Raw genomic sequence first — 25,576 nt, 5'->3', positions numbered from 1 at the left:
AATATCCAACATATACAAATCAGGGCTTTTCCAGATTCCAATTCCTCAACTATCTTGGTGCTGTCTGGCAAAAACGCAGACAACCACAAAGGCGTCCATACAGAAGTGAGTCTATATTCATTAAATTTTTACAGTAAACACAGAACAGCATCCTGTTTACTGAAGGATAAAAATGTTAATGTTATGTCGTGACAATGCAGCACTAATTAGATTACTTACCATGTGAGGTCCAGAGGCGAATGCATAGCTTTTGCTGCCCCCTACTGTTCGCATCATGGTAGAAGCACCATGGTCTCTTCTGATCAGGGAGAACATTATGACCACCTGCCTAATATTGTGTTGGTTCCCCGTTTTTGCGGCCGAAACATTCCTGACCTGTCGATCATTAAAAACGTTAACTTCTTCAGCAATTTGAGCTCTGTCGGATCGGACCCAGTCGTCTAGACATCACAATTTGGCCCTCGTCAAACAAAATGTTTAGTTGCTGCCTAATATTTTCAACCCACTAACAGGTGCCATGATGAAGAGATAATCAGTGTTTTGTTATGATGTCAATGTTATGCCTGATCGGTGTTTAGGAAGGCAGACATACTTTATAAAAATCAATAAATAACCATTTATTTATCTTTTTTAGAACCAGAAGAAAAAAAAAACACAGTAATAAGATTAAGAGTAAAAAAAGAGCGGCTCTTGTGCAATTTTCAGGTCAAATCACATACGGACTATAATACAAACAATCCGTTCACGACACAGCAACGGCATCTACCTCCTTTATTCCTTTTTAGTTCTTCGGACCACATGCTGAACTGGGAATCTTACCTTAAGATAATCTACACTGCGTCAAACTACCTTTTTAGTCTGTTTATCACTGCAAGCTCTTTATCATTCACCAACTACTTGTTCTCTGGTGGTGGAGTTGCAACTGTCTGGGGATTACAAGCAGCCTCACGCCTCCTGGGAGGGTTAAAGGTCTTGCTGACTCGGGGAGAACGGACCATTCCCAGTGGAAGGAGGGGCGCTGGGTTTTGGAGGTGCGACAGGTATTCCAAGCCACGCTTCCTTTTCACACTCCTGGGGTCCTTGGTTTTCGAGTCTTCAGTGGGAGCGGGAGTTCTTTTGGCAACTGGTGTAAAGGGGGAGAAAACCCGGTTCGTCTGATGGGGTGTTACCTTGGAATAATAACAAAAAAAAACATGTGTGGAAGTTATTGCGGATTTGGCCGACGTTATGAAAATACCAAGTATTTATATAATACATAATTAATAGCGACCCGATAAATAAACTCACGTTATTTCTGACGCTGGTTTTTGGCGCCGATGACGAACCTGGAGTTCTCGGGGAGTTCAGGAAGCCCGTCGGAATCAGGTTCGAGAGCTTCTCTTCGGCGACTATGAAGAAATGCTCATAATTCTGTATGGAAGGCAAAATCAATGGCACGTAAATCTGCAGGCGATATATATTTTCCAGTTGAGAATAAATCAAGCTTCTTATGATTCCAGGTTACAAAAAAAATGACACAAATCGATCTCGAATGATTCGTTTTGGTCAATCAGAAAGTTTATAGAAAAAAACAAAACAAATCCAAAGCCATTTTGACCTGGTAGTTGAACTGAATTTAAACCTAAAACTGTGTTAAAACCAGACTAAGAAGTATAAACTGCTCTGGTTACCTCGACAAATGTCTTCAGATGAGAAATGTTGTCCTGCAAGTGGGCTTCTTTAGGGTTTGTAGAGAATAGTGCATGTTCTCCAGCATAAAGACTGGGGACTGGGCCAGACTGCTGTCGGAGCTGCAGGTTGCTTACAGCCAGTAGAGCTAATGGCTTTACCAGATCCTCCAGAGTAAGAAGAGCCAGGCTGCTGCAGATCCTCACTGAGACAAAGTCAAACTTTTCATCCACAAAATACAACACGGGAGACGTGCCTGCAAATGGATTAAGAAGAAAAAATTGATTCGTCATTACGCCGCTTTAATTATTATTTATAAACGGACTACGGTTATATCTTCTGATTAGCATGTGTTATCAGATAAAACATTACAAGCCGATATGCAAACAAAACAAGACCAGTTTACCGAGTGAAGTGAAATCACAAGCTTCTACAATCATCACATTCAATGCCAAGAAAAACAGACACTGTGAATCTTCTCCTGGTGACTAGACCTCACTGCTTCGCTATGATTTATTCAACATACAGAGAAGTACCTCTTTTAACTCCAAAAATATGGCGCATCATATTATTTTAAGGGGACTATTATGTTGAATTGATGACGTTTGACAAGAGCCAGTTTCGCTGAACGCTTTGGCGAAAAGCAAACCTTGTCTGTCCAAGATGGAGATTACATATCCCACGACGTCGACCTCTCCACACGGAGAGCTGAATCCAGGGCTCTGAAGTTCTCTGAATTTTGCTGATTGTCTCACAGGAAAATGAAGATTTAACCATTGTGTGCAGACCTGGGTAGATGAAAGTAAATTGTGACACTATTAAAACATTTTTTCAAGGACTTCTATATATGGATATGAGACTAATATTAATAACCTCTCCAGATTTACCTCAATGTCCTGAAACTGGGTTTTCTTGGTGGCTGTGAACTGGATGTTAGAAGTGCCAGAGCGTTTCTTGGTCTCTGATGCGGCAAGATGGTAAGCCTTGTATCTGCAGCCCTCTCGCAGTAACGAGAGCAACTCCACAGAGGGGCGCCAGATGTTCAGTGTGTATACTAGAAAATACACACATTCATTTGTTTGAATAATAATGCTCCAAAAAACAGATAAATAACATTATTAGCACAACTAAGAACATGCCCAATGAGATATGTTGAGGTGGTAGCTTAGTGGTTAAGTCACTGGATTTCTGATCTGAAGGGCGCGAGTATAAAATATAAGCCACACCAAGCTGCCAATCCTGGGTCCCTGAGGAAGGCCCTTAACCCCATAGCTGCTCTGTGGTATAAATGAGATAAACGTAAGTCACTCTGGATATGAGCGTCTGCCAAATGCCATATGTTCAGCTATTTTTGGCAGAATTTTGCTACAACCAACTTGTTTTGAACGTCCAAACAAACTCTTCCACAAGTCACATTCCAAAACGCACGTGCCCACCATGGCTAAAAACACAACGTGATTTAACAGGCATGCTTCCCGTTCCATTGGCTGCGGCTTTACAGTGCTTCAGCTGCTACAGAGATCAGACTATCCCCTCTGAGGGGGTCCATTTTGACAGCCAAGTATTATGAAGTGTGTTCAGACTCGAAAGTCACATTTAATTTCTTCTGCAATCTGTAATCTGCAGCATCAGAGAACAGGATAATCCTCACCACGGCTGCTGTGCAAATCATTGGAGTCAGCGATTGAGAGTTTCCAGACAGGAGTAACGTCTCGGTTAGCGCAGCCTCCCTCGGCCTCCTGTACGGCCTTGTGCACCCGGTCCTGGAGCTCCGCTCTCGTCTTCTCGGTTACAGCTCGTCTGTAGCTGCTCACAGCCTTCACCTGCTGTGTGGTTAGATGGGCCTGCACAAATATATAAAACATAAAGGAAGAAAAGCTCGTAAAGTCGAATAATACACACAAAATATGTAGTCTATTATTAACTCAACAAAAGAAGGTAAATAATCAGCCCTATAATACACTATCTTGCCAAAAGTATGCGGACACCCGGTCATAAGTACGTGTTTTTTGAGCATCGCATTCCACATTTAGTCCCAATTTGCTCTAATAATTTCCTCCACTCTTCTGGGAAGATGTTACACTTGATTTTGGAGTGTGCTTGTGTACATGTGTGTTTATTGGCCACGAGGGTGTTAGTAAAGTCAGGTACTGATGTAGGTGAGGTGAGGAGGCCTGGGTGAATTTCAGCATTCCAATTCATCCCAAAGGCGTTCATTAAAGTTGAGATCAGAGCTCTATAGCAGGCCACTCAAGATCTTCATCTTCAAACCATATCTTCATGGAGCTCGCTTTGTGCACAGGGTTCAAAATTATATATCATTATTATACTATATATTATATTATATTATTAGCTTTGTGGTAACAGTTTACAGAAGAACCACATATGGCAAGAAAGGTCAGGTGTCCCAATACTTTTGTCCATATAGTGTTCTTTCAGCCATTTCAATCATCTGAGATGCAAATGATGATTTCTTACTCAGACTTTGATATTTACAGTTAAAACTGTATGCTGTAACAGCACTTTTTCTTTCATTCGGCATAAACGAAATGCAAAGAACTTCTGCAAAGTTTCCACCAGTATTTTGCTACCAAAACAACCATTTTAAAGAACGTTAAATCTGAATCTAAAAGCTGAAGCTAATTGGAAGAATCATACAAATGTCCCGCTCTGGAAAACTTCTCAATAAATCACATATATTGGTTAGTGGTGTACGAGAAGCCGGTGCCAGACTTTCAGGATCTCATAAGATCGCTTAATTAAGATTTTATATATTAATTGAATTGAAGCATAATTCAGAGAAAACTTAACAAATCCTTCATATTTCCTTCAGTCTTCCAGCAAACCAGAGCAGTAGTTCTGAAGAGGTCGGTTAAATTCAACAAAGCACTTTACCTCCATTAAAGCTGGATCAATCTCCATTGCTTCATGAAGCTCCTCCCCTTCATGCAGGTTCTTAATCGCTTGGAGGCTGAAGGTTCTGCTTTTCCTGGATTTATTCTTTTCTGTACATGCACATTTAATAAAACCAGAACAAAAGTGAGCCACATTTAGTTATGCAGCTTCTTCTAAGTAACAACTTTAGAAACAGGTACTTATTTATCCTAAAAGAATGCCATTCTATGCAGAGTCACCATAACAACTGTAATACCTGTTTATATAATTGCATTATGTGAGTGCATTTAGTTACTGCATTTGTAGCTTATGTGATCTGTGATTTTTGTAAACATCTATAAAAGTGCAGTTTGGCACCCCAGCCTGCTGCTGTGAGAAAAAAAAACACAACAGTAAGTGGTCCAAATATCTGGTAATATCATACCCTCTTCCTCTTTCTCGATCTCGCCTTGTATCTTGGAGAACAGGAGCTCCATGGCCTTTTGTTTGGTGCTGTTGTAGCGTGCCGCTTCTCTGCTTTCAGCTCGCTCGTTCCGAAACACGAACACTGAACCGGGTTTCTTCTCCATCCACTATTCATTAAAACAATGTTCACACCCACCACAGACCACAACCCCCACCCACAGAAGTACCACTCATTACACTTCAACCAAAAATTTACAAAATAAACCACAATGAAAGGCAAACAAACAAACAAAATACCTGCATTGGGTAACTCCGCACCACTATAATGTCCACACAGCTCACCACTCCACCATTAGCATACAACGATGAAAGTAAGAGTGAAAAGGGTCGAGGGTCTTTGTAGAAGCCCAGCTTGGTGTCCCAGCGAGCTCGTCTTGTACTGTTTGCTGAAACCTTAAAAAAAAAAAAATAAATACAAATTAAGTCAAATAAAACCTTTCTAAAACACGCTAGACAGAAAAGCAACCTGTGAACCTCATACCAAAAACAGACCATATTTCACTTTCATCGCCACACTGAAAGGCAATCGACGTACGATCACATCCCTACGCCGTGCACGAGGGTCGTTCATAGTAACAATGAATGATAAAATTTCCAAAAAGTGTTTCTCGCATAACTGGTTCTTCATAACACTTTTTATTCAGAAAGTAAAATGTTGGCCCACCTTGAGCATGAGTGAATCGGGAGCCTCTAGAGGAGGACAGGCATCCTGAGAGCCAATCAACTCTGCACCGTGGATCAGAAGTTTCACGCCCTCTCTGAGACGGCCCTTTCGCAGCATGGTAGACAGCGGAACGTCCAGCAGAGCTTTAATGGAATACCAGCCATCAGTAAGCCATATAATTGCAGCAGGTGACACAGGTTTTGCATCTGCTGTGTCCGTGGCCTCCTCTGTCCTGGCTGGAATGGGGTCACATTTGGCAATTCCACACATACAGAGCACCATGGTCTTGGCTGGTGCATCGTCTCTCTCAATGATCTTCTTTAGGGCTGATCTTCGACTGTGGTCCACCTCGATATCATACCTGGAAATAATGCATGAGTCCCAGTATAGTAAACAGTCACCAATAACTTTTATCATCTACACCACCTGTTGCATAAACCAAGCGTGCATTTTATTTAAAATTGTATAAAAAATGTTGATGTTGATGCTCACAAATGTTATTAATAATAAAAACAATAATTAATAAAAAAACGACAAGCAATTTTAAGCTTTGCATTTCGAACTGTACTGAAATTTAACCAAACCCGTGACTTAAAAAAAACAGAGGCACGTGAATTTTGTGTATACTGAATAATTTATACTGAATAATTGCACATCCTAATTAATACCTGAGTTTGAGCTGAAGAAGCACCTGCTCTGGAGTGAGACAGCGACCGCCCATGACTTCTGGAAAAACTCTTTCCATTGAAGCCCTTTTCCAAACGATCCACCGATAGTGGTTATACACCCATGCTTCGCTTATCAGTTTGGGGTCAACACCAGGAGTATCACACAAAGCTCTGCCAAGAAAAAACCAGCCATGTAACTCAGAAATCGAGAAGATAAATAGAAACAGAGAGTCTCGCCTTATACATACCTGTAGAACTCCTCTTTACCCAGCATGCCCTTGTTATTTGGAATGAGCCAGCCTCCATCGGCCAGCTGAATCCCTCCGGATTCCCAGAGAACCTCACGTTTAAAAAAATCATCACAGCTGAACTGAAACAACTCTGCGTTCTCGCCGGTTATCTGGGACACTTTGATGGACACGCCATGCTGATAGAGCTTCATGAAAAAGGACAAAGATTAATAGTGGCCAAGACTTAGAATGGGACACAAAAAAAAACTTAAAAAGCTATGTAGCTCACCTTTTCTTCTGTGTAGAGCTCAGGACGCTTGTATCCTGCAGCCTCTTTCAGGGAAACTCTGCTCACCCCGGACGTCTTGGCCAGGTAAAAAGTGCCAGGCAGAGGTCGAACTCTCTGCCGTTTCTTTTTTCTAATCCTCATGTTCTGCATATCTCGCGCCAACTCCAAAGACTGCTGCCAAATGACTACAAAAAAAAAAAAGATATTTCATTAATAATTCGGTCAAAATGAATGAATAAACCGTACACAAGCAGGGTTTTGAAATCAACTCTCTGACCTTTCGTTTCACACGGGACAGCGCTGCGATTCTCAAGGATTTCATCTCTCTCGGTTCCCGTCACTGCTTTCTGGTCCTCATCTGAGTGATTCCTGCTGCTTTCACATTTAGAGCTTGTGATGGCTGAGGTATCAGAATGTTGTGTTGAACCCTCAACATAAACGCTACCTGACACATTATTCTTTTTAATGGGTGGAACAAACGTGTTGCGAATTTGGGCTGCGGCCGGGGGAACGATGCGTTTTGGCTGCTCGGCCTTTTTGCAAAATGGGGGTATAAAAATTGGGGCCTTGGGGTCTGACTGTCTCTTTTTTTGGGGATCTGGGTTGGCTGAGGTTTGATCCACGACATCCCTGTAAAATCAAAAACAACTGTTCATTTTACTACTATTCACTTTTTAAATACATTAGTTTGTTCCTGAAAAATCAGGTCTACATTACATTGCATACCTGAATGGAGAAGTGATATTGGGCTTCAAGTTATATTTGAATACTCTTCTGTCTTTCAGAGTCCCTGAAAACACACCAAGTGCATATTAGATAATAAGCAGAAAAAAAAAAAAAAAAATTGTTCTACTGTTATAGAAATATAATCAAAGGTAGAGTGGCGTTACGTGGCCCAGCAGGGGCGTAACGGTACATTTATTTGCCATTCTTGTTTTGCACGTGAATTCTGATCTACCTCAAAAACATATAAAGTGGTGGACTGCAAGTCTGTTCAGTTTCCACCTCGCACTTTAACCGCAGTGTACCGTAACCAGGAAACACGATTTGTACTGTGAGTATGGGAACCGAGCAAAATCGATCGCTTTCCTTTCATTGCCAACATTTTTACGACCGTCTAGAGATATGGAGTTTTTCTTTAAGGTCTTATTTAATTTTATTTAATCAATTTAATCTGTTTATTTAACTGTATTTAATTTTTGCCTATTTAATTGATTACTTCATTTAATTATAATAATAAGCATGAATTCTAATTTAAAGCAAGCAGGCATTTTTAAACATAAACATAAAAAAAAAAAAAAAAAAAAGGCATTTCTTCCTCCAAACTGTACCAATACTGAACTGGACCCCGACATTAAAACCGAGCCGTGAATTTTGTATACCGTTACGCCCATATGGCCCAATGCAAACCACCATCATAAAGTACAGAGAGTAGAGTTTTTTTTCCAGATTCTTCCATTGATATTTATTTGTTCTAACAATTTCAGCAATGTCAGCATTTTCAATATTTCTTATTAAGTAGAACAAGTGTTAAAATGACAACGCTAACCATTGGGGCTGCTTTTCACTGGCGTGCAGACTGCTCGGGCTTCTGAGATCTGATCAAACTCTGACACGTGTCTTCTTTTCGAAGGAGGTTGACCTTAACGCAATCGAAAGCGTACATTACATCGTGTAAAACAGCAATACAAAAATCTGAAACTAAAACGTCAGCTTACCGGTCAAAATCTTGTCCTCCAAAGTCCGTTTTCCTGTTCCTGTGTTCACCTCTAAGCATGTCTCTGGACGTACAGTAGGAGTGTCTAAGATACTCAACAAACCATTCTCATTGAGCTCATCCTCTAAAAGTGCTTTAGTGCAAGCCATTGCTTCTTGCTCAAAATATCTTTGCTGGGTTACAGTGCATCCATCAAAAGTTAAAGAATGGGAAGGGTTATCTTTAGTAATCTGTGGTGGGAGAAACGGACTAGCGGCTTTGATCTTTGGTACAACAGGCGTTTTGTTCATATTTGTACCTGGAGCACCATTGCTAATATCACACTGTAAATCAGTAAGTGGTTGTGCATCACAATCTTTGAACACCTCAAGTGCTACCTCGAGGGCCGCTTTCGAAACGTGCACGTCTTTTCCGCTGGCTGTGCTGAAACCAAAATCTCTTGATCCCAAAGCAACAACTTTCAGACCACCATTGCTCATGTTGTCGTAGTTTCTCCGTTCAGATTTCCCAGCATTAAATGGCACGCTTTTATTCTTAGCACTGGAATCTTCACTAATATAGCGTTCACTTTGCTGGTCGAATGAAACTCTATCGCAATTAGCAAACGCATCTACGCGCTCGTTCGTCCCCTTTTGTTTCGCGGCGGTGTTTCTGTTAGTGGCGGCGTTGAAAGGTAATCTTATATGTCCGGGTCCTGTTGAAGAGGTCTTTGCTGCTGGCAACTGACAAAGATCAGGTCCTAATACATCCACATCACAGTCAGTAAAAAGACTCTTTGCTTTCTGGAGAGCTTCGTCAGAAACGGCAACTTTCCTTCCACTCGCAGTACTAAAACCACAGTCCTCGTTTTTGGAAATACGCTTTAGTTCTGATATTTCCAATCCCCTTTTACCAATTGAGGCGGCATTTGAGTCATCCGACATAGCTTTCGCTCTCTGAAGTGCTTCGGCTGAAACGGACACCGCAGCGCCGCTTGTACTGAAACCGCAGCCAGATGGTGGTTGAAGAGTCTCTGAGGAGGTTTTTGTGAATTTCCTTTGGACATATTTATTCAAATCTGCGGAGTCGTTCTTTAAAGTCTCTTCGTTGAGACGGTCCGTTCCAGGCGATTGCGCCATGTTTCCCGCCTCGAAGCCGCAGTCATCCATCACGCTCGTGTCGTCTCCTTTTACTCCTATTGCTTGAGATACATCCACGCAATCAGGATAGCAATTTTTAAAAAGAGCCTTGGCTTTCGTAAGAGCCTTCTCAGAAAATCTTGCTTCTTTCCCGCTTGCCGTCTTAAATCCGTCGACGAGTGCGTGCTGGTCCGCGTCTCCCGCGGGGTCTGGTTTTGCATTCTCTTGTGTCGATTTCATTCTGTCTGAGCTTTTTAGGCGGTCTTCTAGATCTTTGAAAAGGGTTTTTGATCGCTGAATTGCGCTTGCTGAGACAGACGCTTCTTTGCCGCTGCCGTTTTAAACCCGTTTCTCTCTGCGGATCGAGTGGCCTGTGTTATGTCAGTGCCATTTTCAAATTGGTGCTCGTTCCCATCTTTTGGCACGGATCCAGAGCATATCTTCGAATCATAAAGCGCATCTGCCAACATATTAAAAGAATTATGTCCTGAAATCAGGGCTTTTGTTTTTGTAGGGGATTTGGTTTCTTGGTCGTTCGCAGCTTCGTCGAGAAGTTTCTTAGCATTTCGAAGAGCTTTTTCTGAAATCTTTACATCCTTTCCACCAGCAGTAGTAAATCCTAAATTTACCATGTTGCGCTGATTTAAAACTGGTTTCTCATCTATGGTTCTTTGTAGTGTTTCCAGATTTACTTTGCTACACCTTTGTTTGCAGGTCGCGGCTTCTTCAGTTGTTGAGCTCTTTCCGTTTCCGTTACATGGATTGAACCTTGGCTTTAGTTCCGACTCAGATTCCGGAGCAGTCTGACGAGGATCATCTTGGTGGTCGCCTGACTGTTTTTCCTGTTTATCATCATCTGCTTTGCCGTCACTCTGGAGACCGAAGTTTCCGTCGGTGTCCTCTATATCTGCGAAAAGGCTTCTCGCCTTGCTTAGACATCTCTCAGAGATTTTCACAGCATTTCCCTTTGCAGTTTTGAAGCCAGGACAAAAAGACTTTTCTTGCAGATTGTCATCAGCCGTGTCGGTCGCGAGACCGGACTCCTCGGCGGCTGCGTTGCTAATGGCCACACCACCGTTCAAAACCGAAGCGTGCACGTCCGCCTTTGACCAATGCTTTTTTGACGCCTGCTCGTCAGTTAACTCGGAGTTAAAACTATCGTCGAAGTCGATATCTGCTAGTATCTCCGGATCCCACTCTTTCGCAAACTGCATGCTATCTGCACGTCTCGAGCCGATCTTTGCGTGATTAAACTGCGTGAACTCGTACTGGCTGCCCACCTCCTCTAACATACTGCACAGCTCGGTCACATCTGCTTTTTGCGAAGCTGTCAGAGATGAACTGCCCTCATCGTTACCGGAGGGGCGTTGTGTAGGTTTCCGACTATTTTTCAAGCCGAATTTAGATGGTTGAGCCTCCTTCACATCGCTGACCTGCAACACCTTATTTGACGGACGCGAATCAAATTTCTCTTCCTCCAACTCCATGAAAACGTATTTAGCTTTCTCCAGATTCTCAGAGGAGACGGTAATACTTTTGTTCGATGTGGTTTTGAAGCCGGACTTGTTTGTTTGGCACAGGAACGTGCTAGGAATGCTCTCTGCAGCTCCCTCAGACCTTAAAACGCTCTCATCACTTTCTCTTCCAGCTTCACGTCCAGGGTGAGAACTTTCGAAAAGTGGTTTCTCTCCAGCAGGGTTCGCTAGAACGCTTTCGTACGGTGTGCGCCGTTTCGTACCGCCGTTTGCCGGATCGGTGGGGCTCGAAGCGTCCTTGCGAGCCGTATGCTCAAAGAATTCGTCGAACGATGCTTTGGCTTTCTGTAAAGCTTCAGGAGGCACAACGATAATCTTATTGTTTGCTGTTTTGAAACCAGAAGGAAGAAGTTCGGCGCCACTACATGCTCGAGTTTCCAGACTGAAACCAGAGCAAACTGTAGGACAGCCACTGTCACATACTCTGCTCTCAAGAGACTGTATATGTGTAAGATTGGGGATTACTGCTGCCTGATGATCGAAATTACCTTCAAGTGGTATCATGAGTTCTTTTTTATCCTGCACTTTGCTTATTTCTATCGGTGCACATGTCGGCGTTGAGCCGCAGTCGACGCCGCTCTGTGCGCTTTTGTGTGGTGATTTGAACGAGTTTGTTTCCTGAGTGAAATCCTCAGAGAACGCTTTACAAAGCTGGGACATATCGAGGTCGTGGTCCACGTTACGGCGTCCAGGATGATCCTGCTTTACGCCGTCTTCTTCTGGCTGATCTCCGTGCGCATCCTCTTTTTGGCATGGAGAAGCTTCTTGGGAGTGTTTTCCAAGCACAGCATCTAAAAAAGATGAAAAACAAGAAACAAGCTTATTGCTCTGAACGCATAATCTATAAAAAGCGCATGTTTCAGAAGAAGACTCGTACCAGTTTCACTGTGCGTTCTTTTACTTTCTGAATTTTGCACTGGATACACAAACTTTCTGGGTTTTCTCGAGAAGGTAAGCGCTGGAGATGCGTCTAACGGAGCACATCGTCCATGAGACGGATCAGGAGAGGATCTCTGTTGCTGAAGACTTGCGAGTTTGCTCGGTGTTTCGAAAACGCCTGCGTGGTTTGTCTTGGGGTCTTGGACATCGGATAGACTCAGCGGAGTCCACTGGGTGAAATCCTTATTATTGAGCTGACTTGAAAATAAAGGGGACTTAAAACATCCAGCAGCAGTCTTTGAGGCTGAAGTACAATCTGTAGTGTGATCTACTGTCACGGGACTCGACTTCACTTCTTTAGACACTGCGTTCACCCTCTTTTTCCTTTCCCTGGTTTTAACCCTTCGCAGGGCTGAGCCACTGTTCGTGAAGAAGAAGGACAGGACGTCCTCGGCATCATTAAGAACGCTCTCTACGGTGTTCCGAACGTCACCGTCTTTTATCGCATCCGGCACCGTCTGCCTCCAGACACCTTCCAAGTTGATGGAAGATGAATCGGATTTCTGTTCTTCTGCCTGGTCGTTCGTATCTGTTAATGCATCTGTGGAACAAGGTCCAATAGAGACATTTAGATTAGATCTAAAGGCAAGGAAATACAGTTAGCATCTAACCAAAAGTGCATTGGTAGCAGTGTAAAATATAGTTAGTAAGGCTACGGATATATAATGGATATAAATAACTAATGACAAATGCATGAATAATTTGAAATAAATAATAAGAATATAAATAAAGAGTACACAGAAAAGGGGTTAAATACACTGAGTACAACGGTCACGGATAGCGCAATGTAGGAGATATTGTACAGTGTTTATGAAAATATTTTAGTAATATATTAAAACATTTATCGTTAGTAAAACTTGAGATGGTTCCTCATAATACATCCAAGTTCACATGAACGTTTCGGTCCATGTATCAATATATACGAGGCTGACCGTTGTGCTGCGGACCAGATGTACTCGCAGATGTCGATTCTGAGCATTTTGAGAGGGATGGAAACAGCTTTCGGACAATCTGGAGAGAGAGAAGAGAGAGAGAGAGCGCTTAGATATAGTATATTGCATATAGTTATGGGAGGTGGTAGGTCAGTGGTTAAGGCTTTGGGTTACTGATCAGAAGGTCAGGGGTTCAAGCCCCAGTATCACCAATCACTCTTGAGCCCTTGAGAAAGGCCCTTAACTGACTGGGCTCTTGGAGAGCTGTATAATAGCTGACCCTGTGCTCTGCCTTCACTGGGATAAGCGAAAAAAAAAAAGAATGTTACTGTGTGTAATGTACATGTGACAAGTAAATCAATGTTGACCTTCTTAGAACAACAATCAAATGAGTCAAGCCATGTGTTATTATATGCAGCTAAACTAATCTTACCCATAATTTAACACACTTCACAATGTATGTGCATTTGACATCGCTCTATTAAAAGTGTGTGTTTTCGGCACCTGGTGCAAGTTGGGGGTGAGGAATTTTACGTTGTAAAACTTCTCGAATGCATTAGTTCCTACCCTTAACTAGTTCCTGTTTAGCACTGATGTAAATAAGTAAATCGTAGTCTGTCACATCCACTTGTTTACCTTGTTCAAAAGAAAACGTATGAAAGGTAGCAGCAGCTCTGATGAATGTACGTAGTGCGGTTCGTTAGTGTGAACCCACAACCCATATCAAAGGTGAATTAGACACTATAAATAAATTTGAACATCAATCACGGACTAAAATGTATTTTATTTTCCACTTACAATGACTTCTTTGTCTCGGAGTAAACTTACTGGTGAAGACTGGCCTTCAGTTTTTGCTGTAAAAGCAGAGATATAAAGTTTATAATAGAAATACAAAAATAAATAAATAAATAAATAAATAAATAAATAAAGACCACCATTGGCTACACTTACACAAAATGACTGTGGGGGTCAGTGCTGATGGCGTGTTAAAGGAACTGCTCCAAGACAGATCAGGATTGAACTGAGCTCCGAGGCTCTCGCAGATGCGCTGTGCAGATGTGGCTTGTGTCTAAGACGATATTTGTTGTACAATTGCGATCAATACGGTTGTACTTTATTTTTGAAAAAGATTCGGATTATTGATAGATAATACAAGAGTGTCTCTTACTGTTAAACCTGTTGGTGTGTCTAGCAGACCTGTAACAATGAACACGCAAATACACAACCAACAGAAAAATAAGAAATACATCAAAATACATCAATGAGTGTTGGGACCCTAATAGTTTTCTTGTATTTAAACATGCACAGAGAAACAGTTCAGACATATAAAATTACTCAGTTTTGATTTTAATACAACAGCGCAGCCTAGTGTGTGTTATTTCCTTTACACCACCGGAATATTCCACAAATTACTATTCTGCATTGTAGTGAACAGGGCACTTATTTCAGCATACTGCAGATAGATTTAATGATGTGGAACATATGAAAGCTAAATTAGTGCCTGTTGCAACTTTATATGTGATGTTCTTCTCCTCGATTTTTTCTCTTTTTTCTCCCCCACCGTTTTAATCTTTTTCTCTTTTACCCCCTCTCTAGCTCAAAAAAACAAAAAACTAAAAAGAGACAGTTTCTCATATAACCAAAAACACTGTGCGGGAGATTTTCATGTCTTGGGAAATATGACAAAGCACCAGGGTTGCTAAAAGCTATTAAAAAGTGTTAGAGTAAAAATCTGCTACAAAAAAAAACAAACAAACAAAAGTAACAATAACAAACTAACGTTTTAGTTAAATACGCCTTAAAAAAAAAAAAAAAAAAATAAACATTTATTTACAGGGACCCAGGTGCCTGTGTATGTCTGATGTCAATGTATGTGTTGTGTGTATGTATATGTATGTATGTATGTATGTGTAATATATATATATATATATATATATATATATATATATATATATATATATATATATATATATATATATATATATATATATATATATATATATATATATATATATATATATATATATACATACACACACACACACACACACACACACACACACACACATACACACATGTACACACCATATAACTACCAACTGTATTGTTTCTTACCTTTACATTCACTTGTTTTTACTGATCCCCAGTCTTTTTCAAACTGCTGGCTAAATAAACAATAAGAGAAACACAAGATGTAAACCCAGTGCTGGCACATTATCAGACTTAAAGGGAGTAAAAAACTCGTATCGTATTTTACGATATCTGTGATTTGAGTAGTGAAAAGCGAACACAGCAATTTATGAACAAACACTTGCCAATTACATGTTTTTTTTGTTGTTTTTAAAATACCACAGAAAAGTAGTCAATTTTAGTATTATTTATTATCCAGTAATTATTATAGTCATGTCAGTCACCTGTCTTTAGCTAAGCTGAACAGGCATGGGCTCGATTCTGTGCCTGGTAGAACGGGAAACAAGTTCTGAAGCCCTGAGAGTGAAAGAAAAATAAATCTGTATTTAAGGAGGTCATAAAAAGGATCATTACATCATACAGGCTCACTGCTGCTTAGACTAATTTCATAACATTAAAGGAGCAATCATCATACACTATATGGACAAAATTATTGGGACACCTGACTTTTCTAGCCACACGTAGTTCGTCCCTGAACTGTTGCCACAATATTCGAGGCACACATTTGCACAGGATGTCTTTGGACATGGCGGCATTACATTTTCCCTCCGGATCCAAACATGCTCCAGCATGACATCATCATTCACATATTAATCTTATGGTCAGATGTCCATAAACTTTTGACCATAGTGTGTATCTCAAACATAGGAGTTTTTTTTATCAGGTACAAAAATAAACACTGGATCTGTGTGATATTTCAAACCAAACCATATGCATTCTGTAATTATTTTTAAACCAGTGTTAAAGTTTCCCAACCTGAATCGGGAGAATCTTCGAGCCCTGACGCAGGAGAATGTGGCCGTCTACACCGAAATATCCTGGGTGTTGAACACATGGACTGACTGTCCAACACTGGCATTTTAGCTGGAGCTCTGAAAATGCCTTTATCCTTCTGTGCTGAAGAGTCGCCTCCAACAAGAGTGGTGTTCTTACCTCCATCGTCAGAAGCTCTCGCGGTCAGCTCCTCAAACCAGCCTGAGTTCAGTGGACCAAGTTCTTCAATAACATAAAAACAAACATTTAATATGTTAAAAAAAAAAACACATTACACTGAATTATAAGGTGTGTACTGATGCATTGTGACAAAAGTATAGGCACCTAGTTCGATCTTATGGAAGAAGTCATCAAACATTTTGACTCATGACCAGCTGACCGTTGAGGAGAGCTGAGAAAAAAAAAACATGATTACACAAAAAAAAAAAAAAAAAAAAAGAGTGTCTAAAGACCCAGTCATAGATCTAAACATTGATGTGCATTTCAGGTTTAATTAATATTTAACACCTTTAAAAATATCTGCTTCAAAACGTCTTTTTCATTCCGTTATTAGGAAACAGAAAAGTTTTTGGATCGGATTCGTGAATTTAACAGCACTGAAGCATTTCAATCCATTATGCTGTAACACTTTATTGAGTGTTACACAGAACATTCATATTAACATTAGATTTACACACACACACACACCTTACCTTTTGTACATCCTCTGTGTGTGTGTGTGTGTGTGTGTGTGTGTGTGTATATATATATATATATATATATATATATATATATATATATATATATATATATATACACACACACACACACACACACACACACACACACATATACACACACACACATACACACACACACACACACACACACACACACCTTACATACTGTACATTCTGTATATATATATATATATATATATATATATATATATATATATATATATATATATATATACACACACACACACACACACCTTACATACTGTACATTCTGTATATATATATATATATATATATATATATATATATATATATATATATATATACATACACACACACACACACACACACACACACACACCTTACATACTGTACATACTGTACATTCTGTATATATATATATATATATATATATATATATATATATATATATATATATACACACACACATACACACACACACACAGAGAGGATGTACAGTGTGTAAGGTGTATATATATTAGTATACAGGATGTACCTGTACAACACTGTCTGCACAGTTCTCACTGTTATAACCTTTATATTTATTTACTGTACATGTTTACACATATTACTGTACATATACTACATATTTACCTGCACTGTCAGTTTGCACGATTGCTACTATTTGCACTTCTGATAGATGCTAAACTGCATTCCGTTGCTGTGTACCTGCACTATGCTGAATGACAGACAGACACATTCCTTCATCATTACCTGACAGGAAACTTTCCTCAGGTCTCCTCAGAAGCCTGTTAGCTAGCTGGCTAACTCTTCACCTCGTCCACACACATATGAACCCTGAGGTAAAAGTGACGCTTAAAGTTATAAGTATAATAAAATGTAATTTACCATCAGACAGACACCTCGGTGTGACTCTATACACCGCCGACATCGGTCCAAATCCTCCCCAATACCTTCCGCGACCATTAAGGTTTATTTATTAGCGTCATGCTACTCAGCGGAATCCTGGTTTTCCCTATTAAAAGTTGCCGCCTCGGCCAGATTTAATACCTTTATCCCAAATAACGCTGAGCGCCCTACTTAGGCACACTATACTCATTCGAGTAAAAGACATGCAGTAGGTACTACTTAGTGCGCTTATATACGTAATACAACACATCCGATACTTCGAGGCGGATATGCTACAACAAGCAATCAAATTAGGGTATTGGTGTAAAGGGGCGGGCTTACACCGAACATAGACCAATCACCTTCAAGCATTGCATCAACGCACAGAATGCACTGCTTCCTGAATATAAAAATAGACAACATTGTCTTATTGTGTAATGTAATGTTTTACAAATGATAAAATATCAAATCAAGTTTTTTATTATTTAATAATAAAAAGAAGGAATTTGCTAATAATTTGCAAATAATAATTTGAAAATTTGAAAAGCAATGCATTAGTGCATACACTAGAGATGATTATTAGATATCAATACAAGATAATTTATACCTAAAAAATTAGCAATTTCATCTATATTCCATACAAAAATACATGTTCCTCACCCTGACAGCATTAGAGAGTATAGGCTGAGCTGAGTTTCAAGCCGTACTTCCTACGACAAATCTGTAATTTACTTTTACTTAAGTATGATTTGTTTGAAGCATTGTACTTAAATCATATAGCTTACTGAGTAAAATAAATATTTTGAAGTAATTAAAGGGGGAATAATCGCGCTTATCACGTCTGATCAAGGACAAAAAGCGTGAACATGAAATTCTGCATGAAACTGGGCAAATCTGCCACATACACGTTTGACGTGACATACGTTCGACATAAGGCGATGCTGCGGGTGTTTTGAGTGGCACACGCACCTCAAGAGCGGCGGAAGAACATTGCTGGAAGACGACGAGAGATCAGGAAGGCCTTTAACGAGCTCAACCCCTGAAAATGTCGAAACCATTCGGCAACTTGTGCATGATGATTGTCGGCGAGGAATCCACGGACTTCGCCTTCTTCCCGAAGAAGTTCCAGCTCAAAGGTTGCCATTTTGACACCATTGCGGAAATCGGAGAATGTGCCTTACACGCTTTAAAAAGAAGACATCCAGGACACATTCCAGAAGTGGCAGGAACGCTGGGAGCACTGTATTGTTGTGCAAAACTGTTTTGAAGGTGATAGTGTGTAAACATAGATAAATAAAGTACTTTCTTGCTAGTCTCAAAACCTTTTAATACCGCCTCGTAGCTGTTCTTTGATATGCATGGCGAGATATTGTGAGCATCAGATCAAACACAGCCTGGAGGGAACTCCAGATACCTTCAACCACTGTGGCTTTTAAATATTGCCACCACACACTCCAACTCCCAAACCACACACACTCTTTGTGACCTTGTTCGACTTCTCACATCACAAGACTTCCGTCTGGTTTTGACTACGTTTTTTGCAATAATTTTAAATTTAACTGCTTGGATTGATAAACAATGTCTGTTTTGACTGCACTTGCATCTGATCATGTGACCTTAATAAACTATTTAGGAAGAATTATAAGAATGATGCCCTGTATTTTCCCTTAAATATTCAGCTTTCTTGACATCTCTGGTTTCGTGATGCATTAGCTAACCTTAAAATACACACAAACAAGAGCCACAGTACCCTGCAACAGTATTAGTCAGGTGTGAAAAAATGCTAAAAGTGTTAATAGTTTGTTTTTTAAATTAATTTTAATTTTTATCAATCAACAAAAAGTTAACAAACAGGAAATAATTCCGACCAAATCAATGTTTGGTGCGATAGATCTTCTGTGGATGTAGGCTGCTTCAGATCTTTCTGTCTCTTCATGTAATCCAAGAGAGACTTGATGATGTTGAGATCAGGGCTCTGTGGAAGCCAAAACCTTTACTTACAGGGCTAATTGTTTTTCTCTGTTCTGTAGATAGATTCTAAATGACATTGGCTCTATGTTTGGGATCGTTGTCCTGCTGCAGAATAAATCTGGGGTCAATTAAATGCCTTCCTGATGGTATTGAATGATGGATAAGAATCTGCCGATATTTCTCAGCATTAAGAGCATTATTAATCCTGACCAGATCTTCAGCTTGGTTTGCAGAAATGCAGCGGGAAACTTGCGAAGAACCTCCACAATGTTTCACTGTCGCCTGCAGGCACTCATTATTGTACTGCTCTTCAGCCCTTCAGCAAACAAACCACCTGGGTGTATCTTAGGCCCACTGTCTGTTTGTCTGTTTGTCTGTTTGTCTGTCTATCTATCTATCTATCTATCTATCTATCTATCTATCTATCTATCTATCTATCTATCTATCTATCTATCTATCTATCTTTCTTTCTTTTCTCATACTGACCACTAGATGTTCAACATGGCACCTCATGGTAAAGACTTTCTGAGGATTTAAGATTTAGAATTGTTGGTCCACAAAGATGGCCTCAGCTATAAAAAGAACACCCTGAAACTGAGTTACAGTACAGTGAACAGGTCATACAGAGATTTTCCAAGATGGGTTCCACTCGGAACAGACCTCACAAGTGTCCATCAGAGAAGTTCAGACCTCGTGCTGTGCATCAGGTGCAGAAGCTGCTTCAAAAAACAGATGCCTGAGTGCTGCAGCATTGCTTTAGAGGTTGCAGAGGCAGAAGGTCCGCTTTTCAGTGCTCAGACGAAGCTAAAGATAAAGGTGATGGAGTGGCCAAGTAGACCTGAAACCTGTTGAGCACCTGTGGGGCTCCTCAAGCGCAAGGTGGAGAGAAGCGCTATGTGTTTAACATCCAGAAGCTTGGTGATGTCATTATGGAGGAGGGGAAGAGGAGCCCAGCCACAACCTGTGCAGCTCTGGTTATGTGTTATCTGGCTATGTGTTTAACATCCAGAAGCTTGGTGATGTCATTATGGAGGAGGGGAAGAGGAGCCCAGCCACAACCTGTGCAGCTCTGGTGAATTCCATGTCCAGGAGTATTAAGGCAGTGCTACATAACAATGGTGCTCTTACATAATATTGACAGTTTTGACATGTTCACTGAGGGTATACTCACTTTTGTTGCCAGTTATTTAGACAATAATGGCTGTATGTTGTTATTTTTAGAGGACAGTAAATCTGTACTGCTACAAGCTGCACATTGATACTCTAAAATATATTCAAGTTTCATTTCTATATTATTGTCTCTTGAGAAAACACTAAAATGGTTGCTGAAATGTGAGGGGTGTACTTACTTTTGCGAGATACTGTACATACGAATTTCTTCACACTTCAATAAACACAGTACTGCACAATGTCTAAAGTCACTCATGGTAACGTGATTCTATTTGCTCATGTTAAAACTCGTCTTTAAATCATCAGGTCCGACTACAAGAGTTTGTGCATTGACACGTAATTAATTTACGTTTATTCTCCAGCAGAGCTTTAAAGAACACAACTGAAAGCACAAAAACAGTATTTACAATTTAAACAAATCGTAGCATGTCCGTGTCGTCGCTTTCGAATCGCACAGGTCTGCTGAGTCATTTCATACAATAAGCTGAATAAAATAGAAAGCAAGAAAAAAAAAGGAAACACTCATACATACAACTACTATTACAGTATGTACACACGCAATTGTGATTTAAAATAGTTTCTTATAGTTCATAAATATCTCTGTTCTCTTCCTATGGTGCATACATTTGCATGCCAGGTTTCCTTCTATAAAACTATACCATCCAAAGCATGTGGATGTCTTGGGAATATAAATAAACCTATTTTTTATGCATCAGTAGAAACCAAAAAAAAAAAAACCCCAAAAACAACGGATCTTCATTAAGTAGTGTCATTCAGACAGTAGCACTGCAGCAACATAGCTCTGAGTTGGTGTATGTGTGTGTATAGCGTGTGTGTTGTGAGTGTGTTATGTGTGTAGTCTTGATATCGAGGTGCTTCATGGTCATTTTCCCACATATGGGCAAAAATAATAATAATAAATCATCTTCATTAATGTTCATGAAGAGAAAAAAATACAGCATTTATCCTGCGACAGTATTTAAGTAGCCTGAATACAATAAAAATAAAAACAATCTTTCATAAGCAATACAGTAAGTCTTTTTAAAGCATTGCACATTTTCCCTTTTCCTTTACAATGGTAGACATGAGCCAAACACTGGCGTTCAGGAAGCTTTGGTTTTGCCAGCTGGCAAAAAAAAAAAAAAAAAACACAAAAACATGACCCTGTGACTTCATACAGTATGTACTAATTTTAGTGCAATACTCAAGGCCAAGGTTTAAGCCTATACCAGATTGTCACACAGTCCAACATGGACAGATGATAGTCGGTTCAGCAGCGTCTGTGGATCTCCAGTGGAAAAGCAGCACCTCAGAGGCTGATCCCAGTGACACTGGAGTCGGGCAGAAAGGCCGTGATGGTGCTGTAGCCTTGCGCCCGACGGATCATGTCCCTGATCTCGTGGTTAAGCTCGGTGAGACGTAAACAGGCCTCAGACAAGTCTTGCTTACAGCCCACCAGAGCGAATGTGCCCGTCTGGCCAAGCGTCTGGTGCCGGAAGTAGATGTTCAGAAGAGTTTGGGTCTCGTTCTCCGAATTGGTGCCGAAGATGTCGCTCGGCCACAGCCTCCTGTCGAGTCATACATTTAATTCAATTCAAATTATTTCTATTGCACGTCTCACAAAGCAGATTTACAGAATGTATAAATTATCGAACAAAATTTAATTACGCTTCATTACCGAAAGTTTGTGGACATAAGTCATAAGTATTGGATGTGATTTTTGAGCATTGCATTCCACATTTAGTTCAAATTTGCTCTTATAATTTCCTTCAAACTTCCTGGAAGATGTACCACTAGATTGTGGATATTTGTCTTCATCAGCCACAAGTGTATTCTGAAAAGCTGGTACTGATGTAGATGTACGTGAGGAGGCCTGGGGTGCAGTCAGCGTTCATATTCATCCCAAAGGTGTTGAGATCAGAGCTCTACAGCAGTCACTCAAGATCTTCCTCTCCAAAGCATGACAACCATCTAAAGGCATCCTATACAAACTTTGGGCCTCCAGCTTTGAGGTAACAGTTTGGAGAAGAACCACATACTGTATGGCAGGAAAGGTTAGGTGTCCCAATACGTTTGTCTGTATACTGTATATTTAAATGTATGTGTATTTATCCCCGATGATGAAGCCTGGGGCAACATAACAAGGAAAAACTCCCTTTTATGTAATTAGAAAGGAACCTTGAGAGGAACCAGACTCAAAAGAGGAACCGATCCTCATTTGGGTGACAGTAAGAGTGTCGTTCTAATTAATTATAAACACAAACACCATACAGTTAAAAATATCCTGAGCACCAGAGTGTGTGATTACAATTAAAGATCTTTCCAACAGTCAGTTGTGGAACCAGGAGCTCCGGGGCAACTCATAAATTAGCACAACATCTTAGATCTTAGATCTTTTTAGATTTACACTCACAGTTCAGCAAATCTAACAAGTAAAAGTTAGATAAAAAATTTTTTTTTTAATCTTTCTCTCTCTCAAGAGGTTACAAAGAAAATGTAACCAAAGCAGAAATACTTATACCATACCTGCACTCCTGAATGTAAAGAATGGCTGTGGAGAACTCGTTGTTCCTCAAGCTCTCTAAGATGGCCTGCACAGCCGCCTCAGACGAGCTGAACGAGGGATCAGTGGATGTGTTGGAAGCGTGTTGCACTGAATGCTCTCCTGCTACCGAAGCTGCTGCTGCTCGCAGTTTACTCTTAAGTTCATCCAGCTCTTTGGACATGTTTACCAGCTAGAGGGGAAAAAATATAACCCAAAACCCTCCATTAATTCATATAGACCCCTTTTGTTTAACGATCAAAGCTGTTCATTCCTTTTACATCCACACTGTCCATGGTTTAACCCTCCTGTTCCCATAAAATCTGATACAAAAGAGTAAAATTTTAATATTTTACTGAATTATATTTTATTTTATATTATATTTTATATTATACTGAATATATATAGTTATAGTGGATATCATAAAATTATAGCATGTTATAGTGACCTCAATATCACACAAAACAAGCAAATGTGTGTAAAATCTTGATATTTCTTATATCAATCATATATTTACAGATGTTGAACAGATGTTGAACTAGGGGATAATAGGAGGGTTAACCATGTCCTTTCATCAAATAAATAAATGAATAATATGTGATAATCAAAGCAAATACTGTGGTAAATATATGTAAAATTATATATTGCTTAAAAAAAAAAGAAATAAAAAATTAAGGTTTCAGCTTCAATAGGAATCATTGACTCCTGGCAATGGACCTAATTTATTTTGTTAGTGTGTAAATGTTTTGTACTGATTTGCCACAATTTCCTCGAAAATACAGGTCAGTTTTGCGAATTAATCGTCACCGGCAAAAATCCATACCAATAGTTTTTCCGGGGTGCGGTATTTCGGTACAAGCGTGGCCTCTAGAGGAGAATCACTGACATTCTTATTTTTATTCATTTTGGATGTATTTATTTAAAGGGTATCCTTTTTGTTTCAGTTTGAATGTGTCATTTATTGTCCTCGATATTTATTAGTATAATTAACATATTTAAAGTCATTTTATTTAGCACATTTTCATGATTCAGTAATGTTTTTTTTATTTTTGTTATGTTTAGTACTATTTCACAAAGAGTGTTTTTTGAATTTTTTTATTAAGTATCTATTTTAAAATCTACCGGTTGATTAATTGTATCAACAAGTACGATCCGTCCTAGCTATCGGCACCTGTAAAATCCACTATCGGTCGACCTCTACTAGAAAATACGTTCTATGTATCAAACCGTGTAAGATAGAAGCTTGAATCAGCACGTGTCCTTTTAATGAAGGTCGTACCTCTGGGACGGAGCTGATCGCGTAGACTTCGCTGATCAGTTTACAGTAAGACTGGAAAAGCAGGAGCAGTTGAAAGTGGAGTTTGTACAGCCTTTGACACAGCTCCAGTTGCTAAAATTATGATTAAAAAAAAAAAAAATCACACAATTAGTGTTTGCTTCAATGAATACACACAATATTTAAAAAAAAGCAAAAACCAATTTATTTTATCATGCTTTTAACTACAGCCATTTTATTAAAAGGTATGTGTGTATAGACACAAATGGTGACAATATGGAAAAAAATAACTGCAAAAAATCAAAAATGGCTAATCCAGAGCTGGAATAGGGTTATAGAAAAGTTTTTGTGAGACTTACTGCAAGAGTTTCCATTTGCTACAAAGCAGGTCGTTTATAAGGGGAAAAGTTGAGAGTTCAGGAGAGAGAAAGTTTAAGATCGAAAAGAAAAAAAAACAAAAAAACAAAACATGCAGCCATCCAGACAAGGCAAGATTAAGCAAGGGCTCGGTTCGATTGACACATGCATGGGCAGAAGACGACGGAGCTGACAGGACGGCCAAACAAAGATGAAATATGAGGCAACTCTACCGCTCTCGTATTTCAAGCCAAGCACAGAAGCAGCACTGCCCTCTCATAGAGACTCTACTGGGACAGCAAGACCTGTTACAGCTAGTTTGTACTTCTTGGCTAATATGTGTTTGCATGATGACACACACAATAGAGGGGTAAACTGACTGCTCACTGACAGGCTGAAACCTGCTGTGCATGAGCTAGCGTTCAAGAGAGGGCTGATTGGTTCAGGAAGTGAGGTGTGCCAAGTTGAGTACCAAGAAAGGGAAACATTGTGAGGGGTTTTTAGCGTAGTAGTGTACATGACATTATTGTGGCGTAGGGCTATAACAAGCAAAAAAGCATCAGTGAACTGCTGATGTACACGTTCAG

The 25,576-nt window shown here is 39.9% G+C and overlaps 2 protein-coding genes across 2 annotated transcripts in view; both read right to left on the bottom strand.

The window, feature by feature from the left end:
- Nucleotides 1-602: 602 nt before the first annotated feature.
- On the bottom strand, nt 603-17,831 carry brca2 (BRCA2 DNA repair associated). Its single transcript, XM_046863174.1, is given in 28 exon segments — nt 603-1,169; nt 1,288-1,410; nt 1,671-1,924; nt 2,318-2,456; nt 2,556-2,722; nt 3,320-3,512; nt 4,564-4,673; nt 4,988-5,135; nt 5,266-5,421; nt 5,693-6,053; nt 6,361-6,531; nt 6,609-6,796; nt 6,880-7,064; nt 7,157-7,509; nt 7,606-7,669; nt 8,429-8,521; nt 8,598-10,046; nt 10,049-12,040; nt 12,127-12,729; nt 13,121-13,199; nt 13,949-13,974; nt 14,072-14,189; nt 14,289-14,317; nt 15,236-15,285; nt 15,535-15,607; nt 16,067-16,306; nt 16,409-16,475; nt 17,674-17,831. Coding segments are annotated over 27 exon segments (7,674 nt in total). The 5' UTR covers nt 16,443-16,475; nt 17,674-17,831; the 3' UTR covers nt 603-893.
- A 3,304-nt stretch (nt 17,832-21,135) lies between these two features.
- frya (furry homolog a (Drosophila)) overlaps nt 21,136-25,576 on the bottom strand; it is an 82,044-nt gene continuing 77,603 nt past the window's right edge. Inside the window, 4 exon segments of the mRNA XM_046863172.1 lie at nt 21,136-22,382; nt 23,341-23,549; nt 24,636-24,746; nt 24,992-25,009. Of these exon segments, the coding sequence (XP_046719128.1) occupies nt 22,124-22,382; nt 23,341-23,549; nt 24,636-24,746; nt 24,992-25,009 (597 nt within the window). The 3' untranslated portion in view covers nt 21,136-22,123.

This window comes from Silurus meridionalis, chromosome 12 (genome assembly GCF_014805685.1).
Source record: "Silurus meridionalis isolate SWU-2019-XX chromosome 12, ASM1480568v1, whole genome shotgun sequence".
Taxonomy (NCBI): Eukaryota; Metazoa; Chordata; class Actinopteri; order Siluriformes; family Siluridae; genus Silurus; species Silurus meridionalis.
Note: the sequence above shows the minus strand (reverse complement) of the source record. Positions and strands in the feature narration are given on the sequence as shown.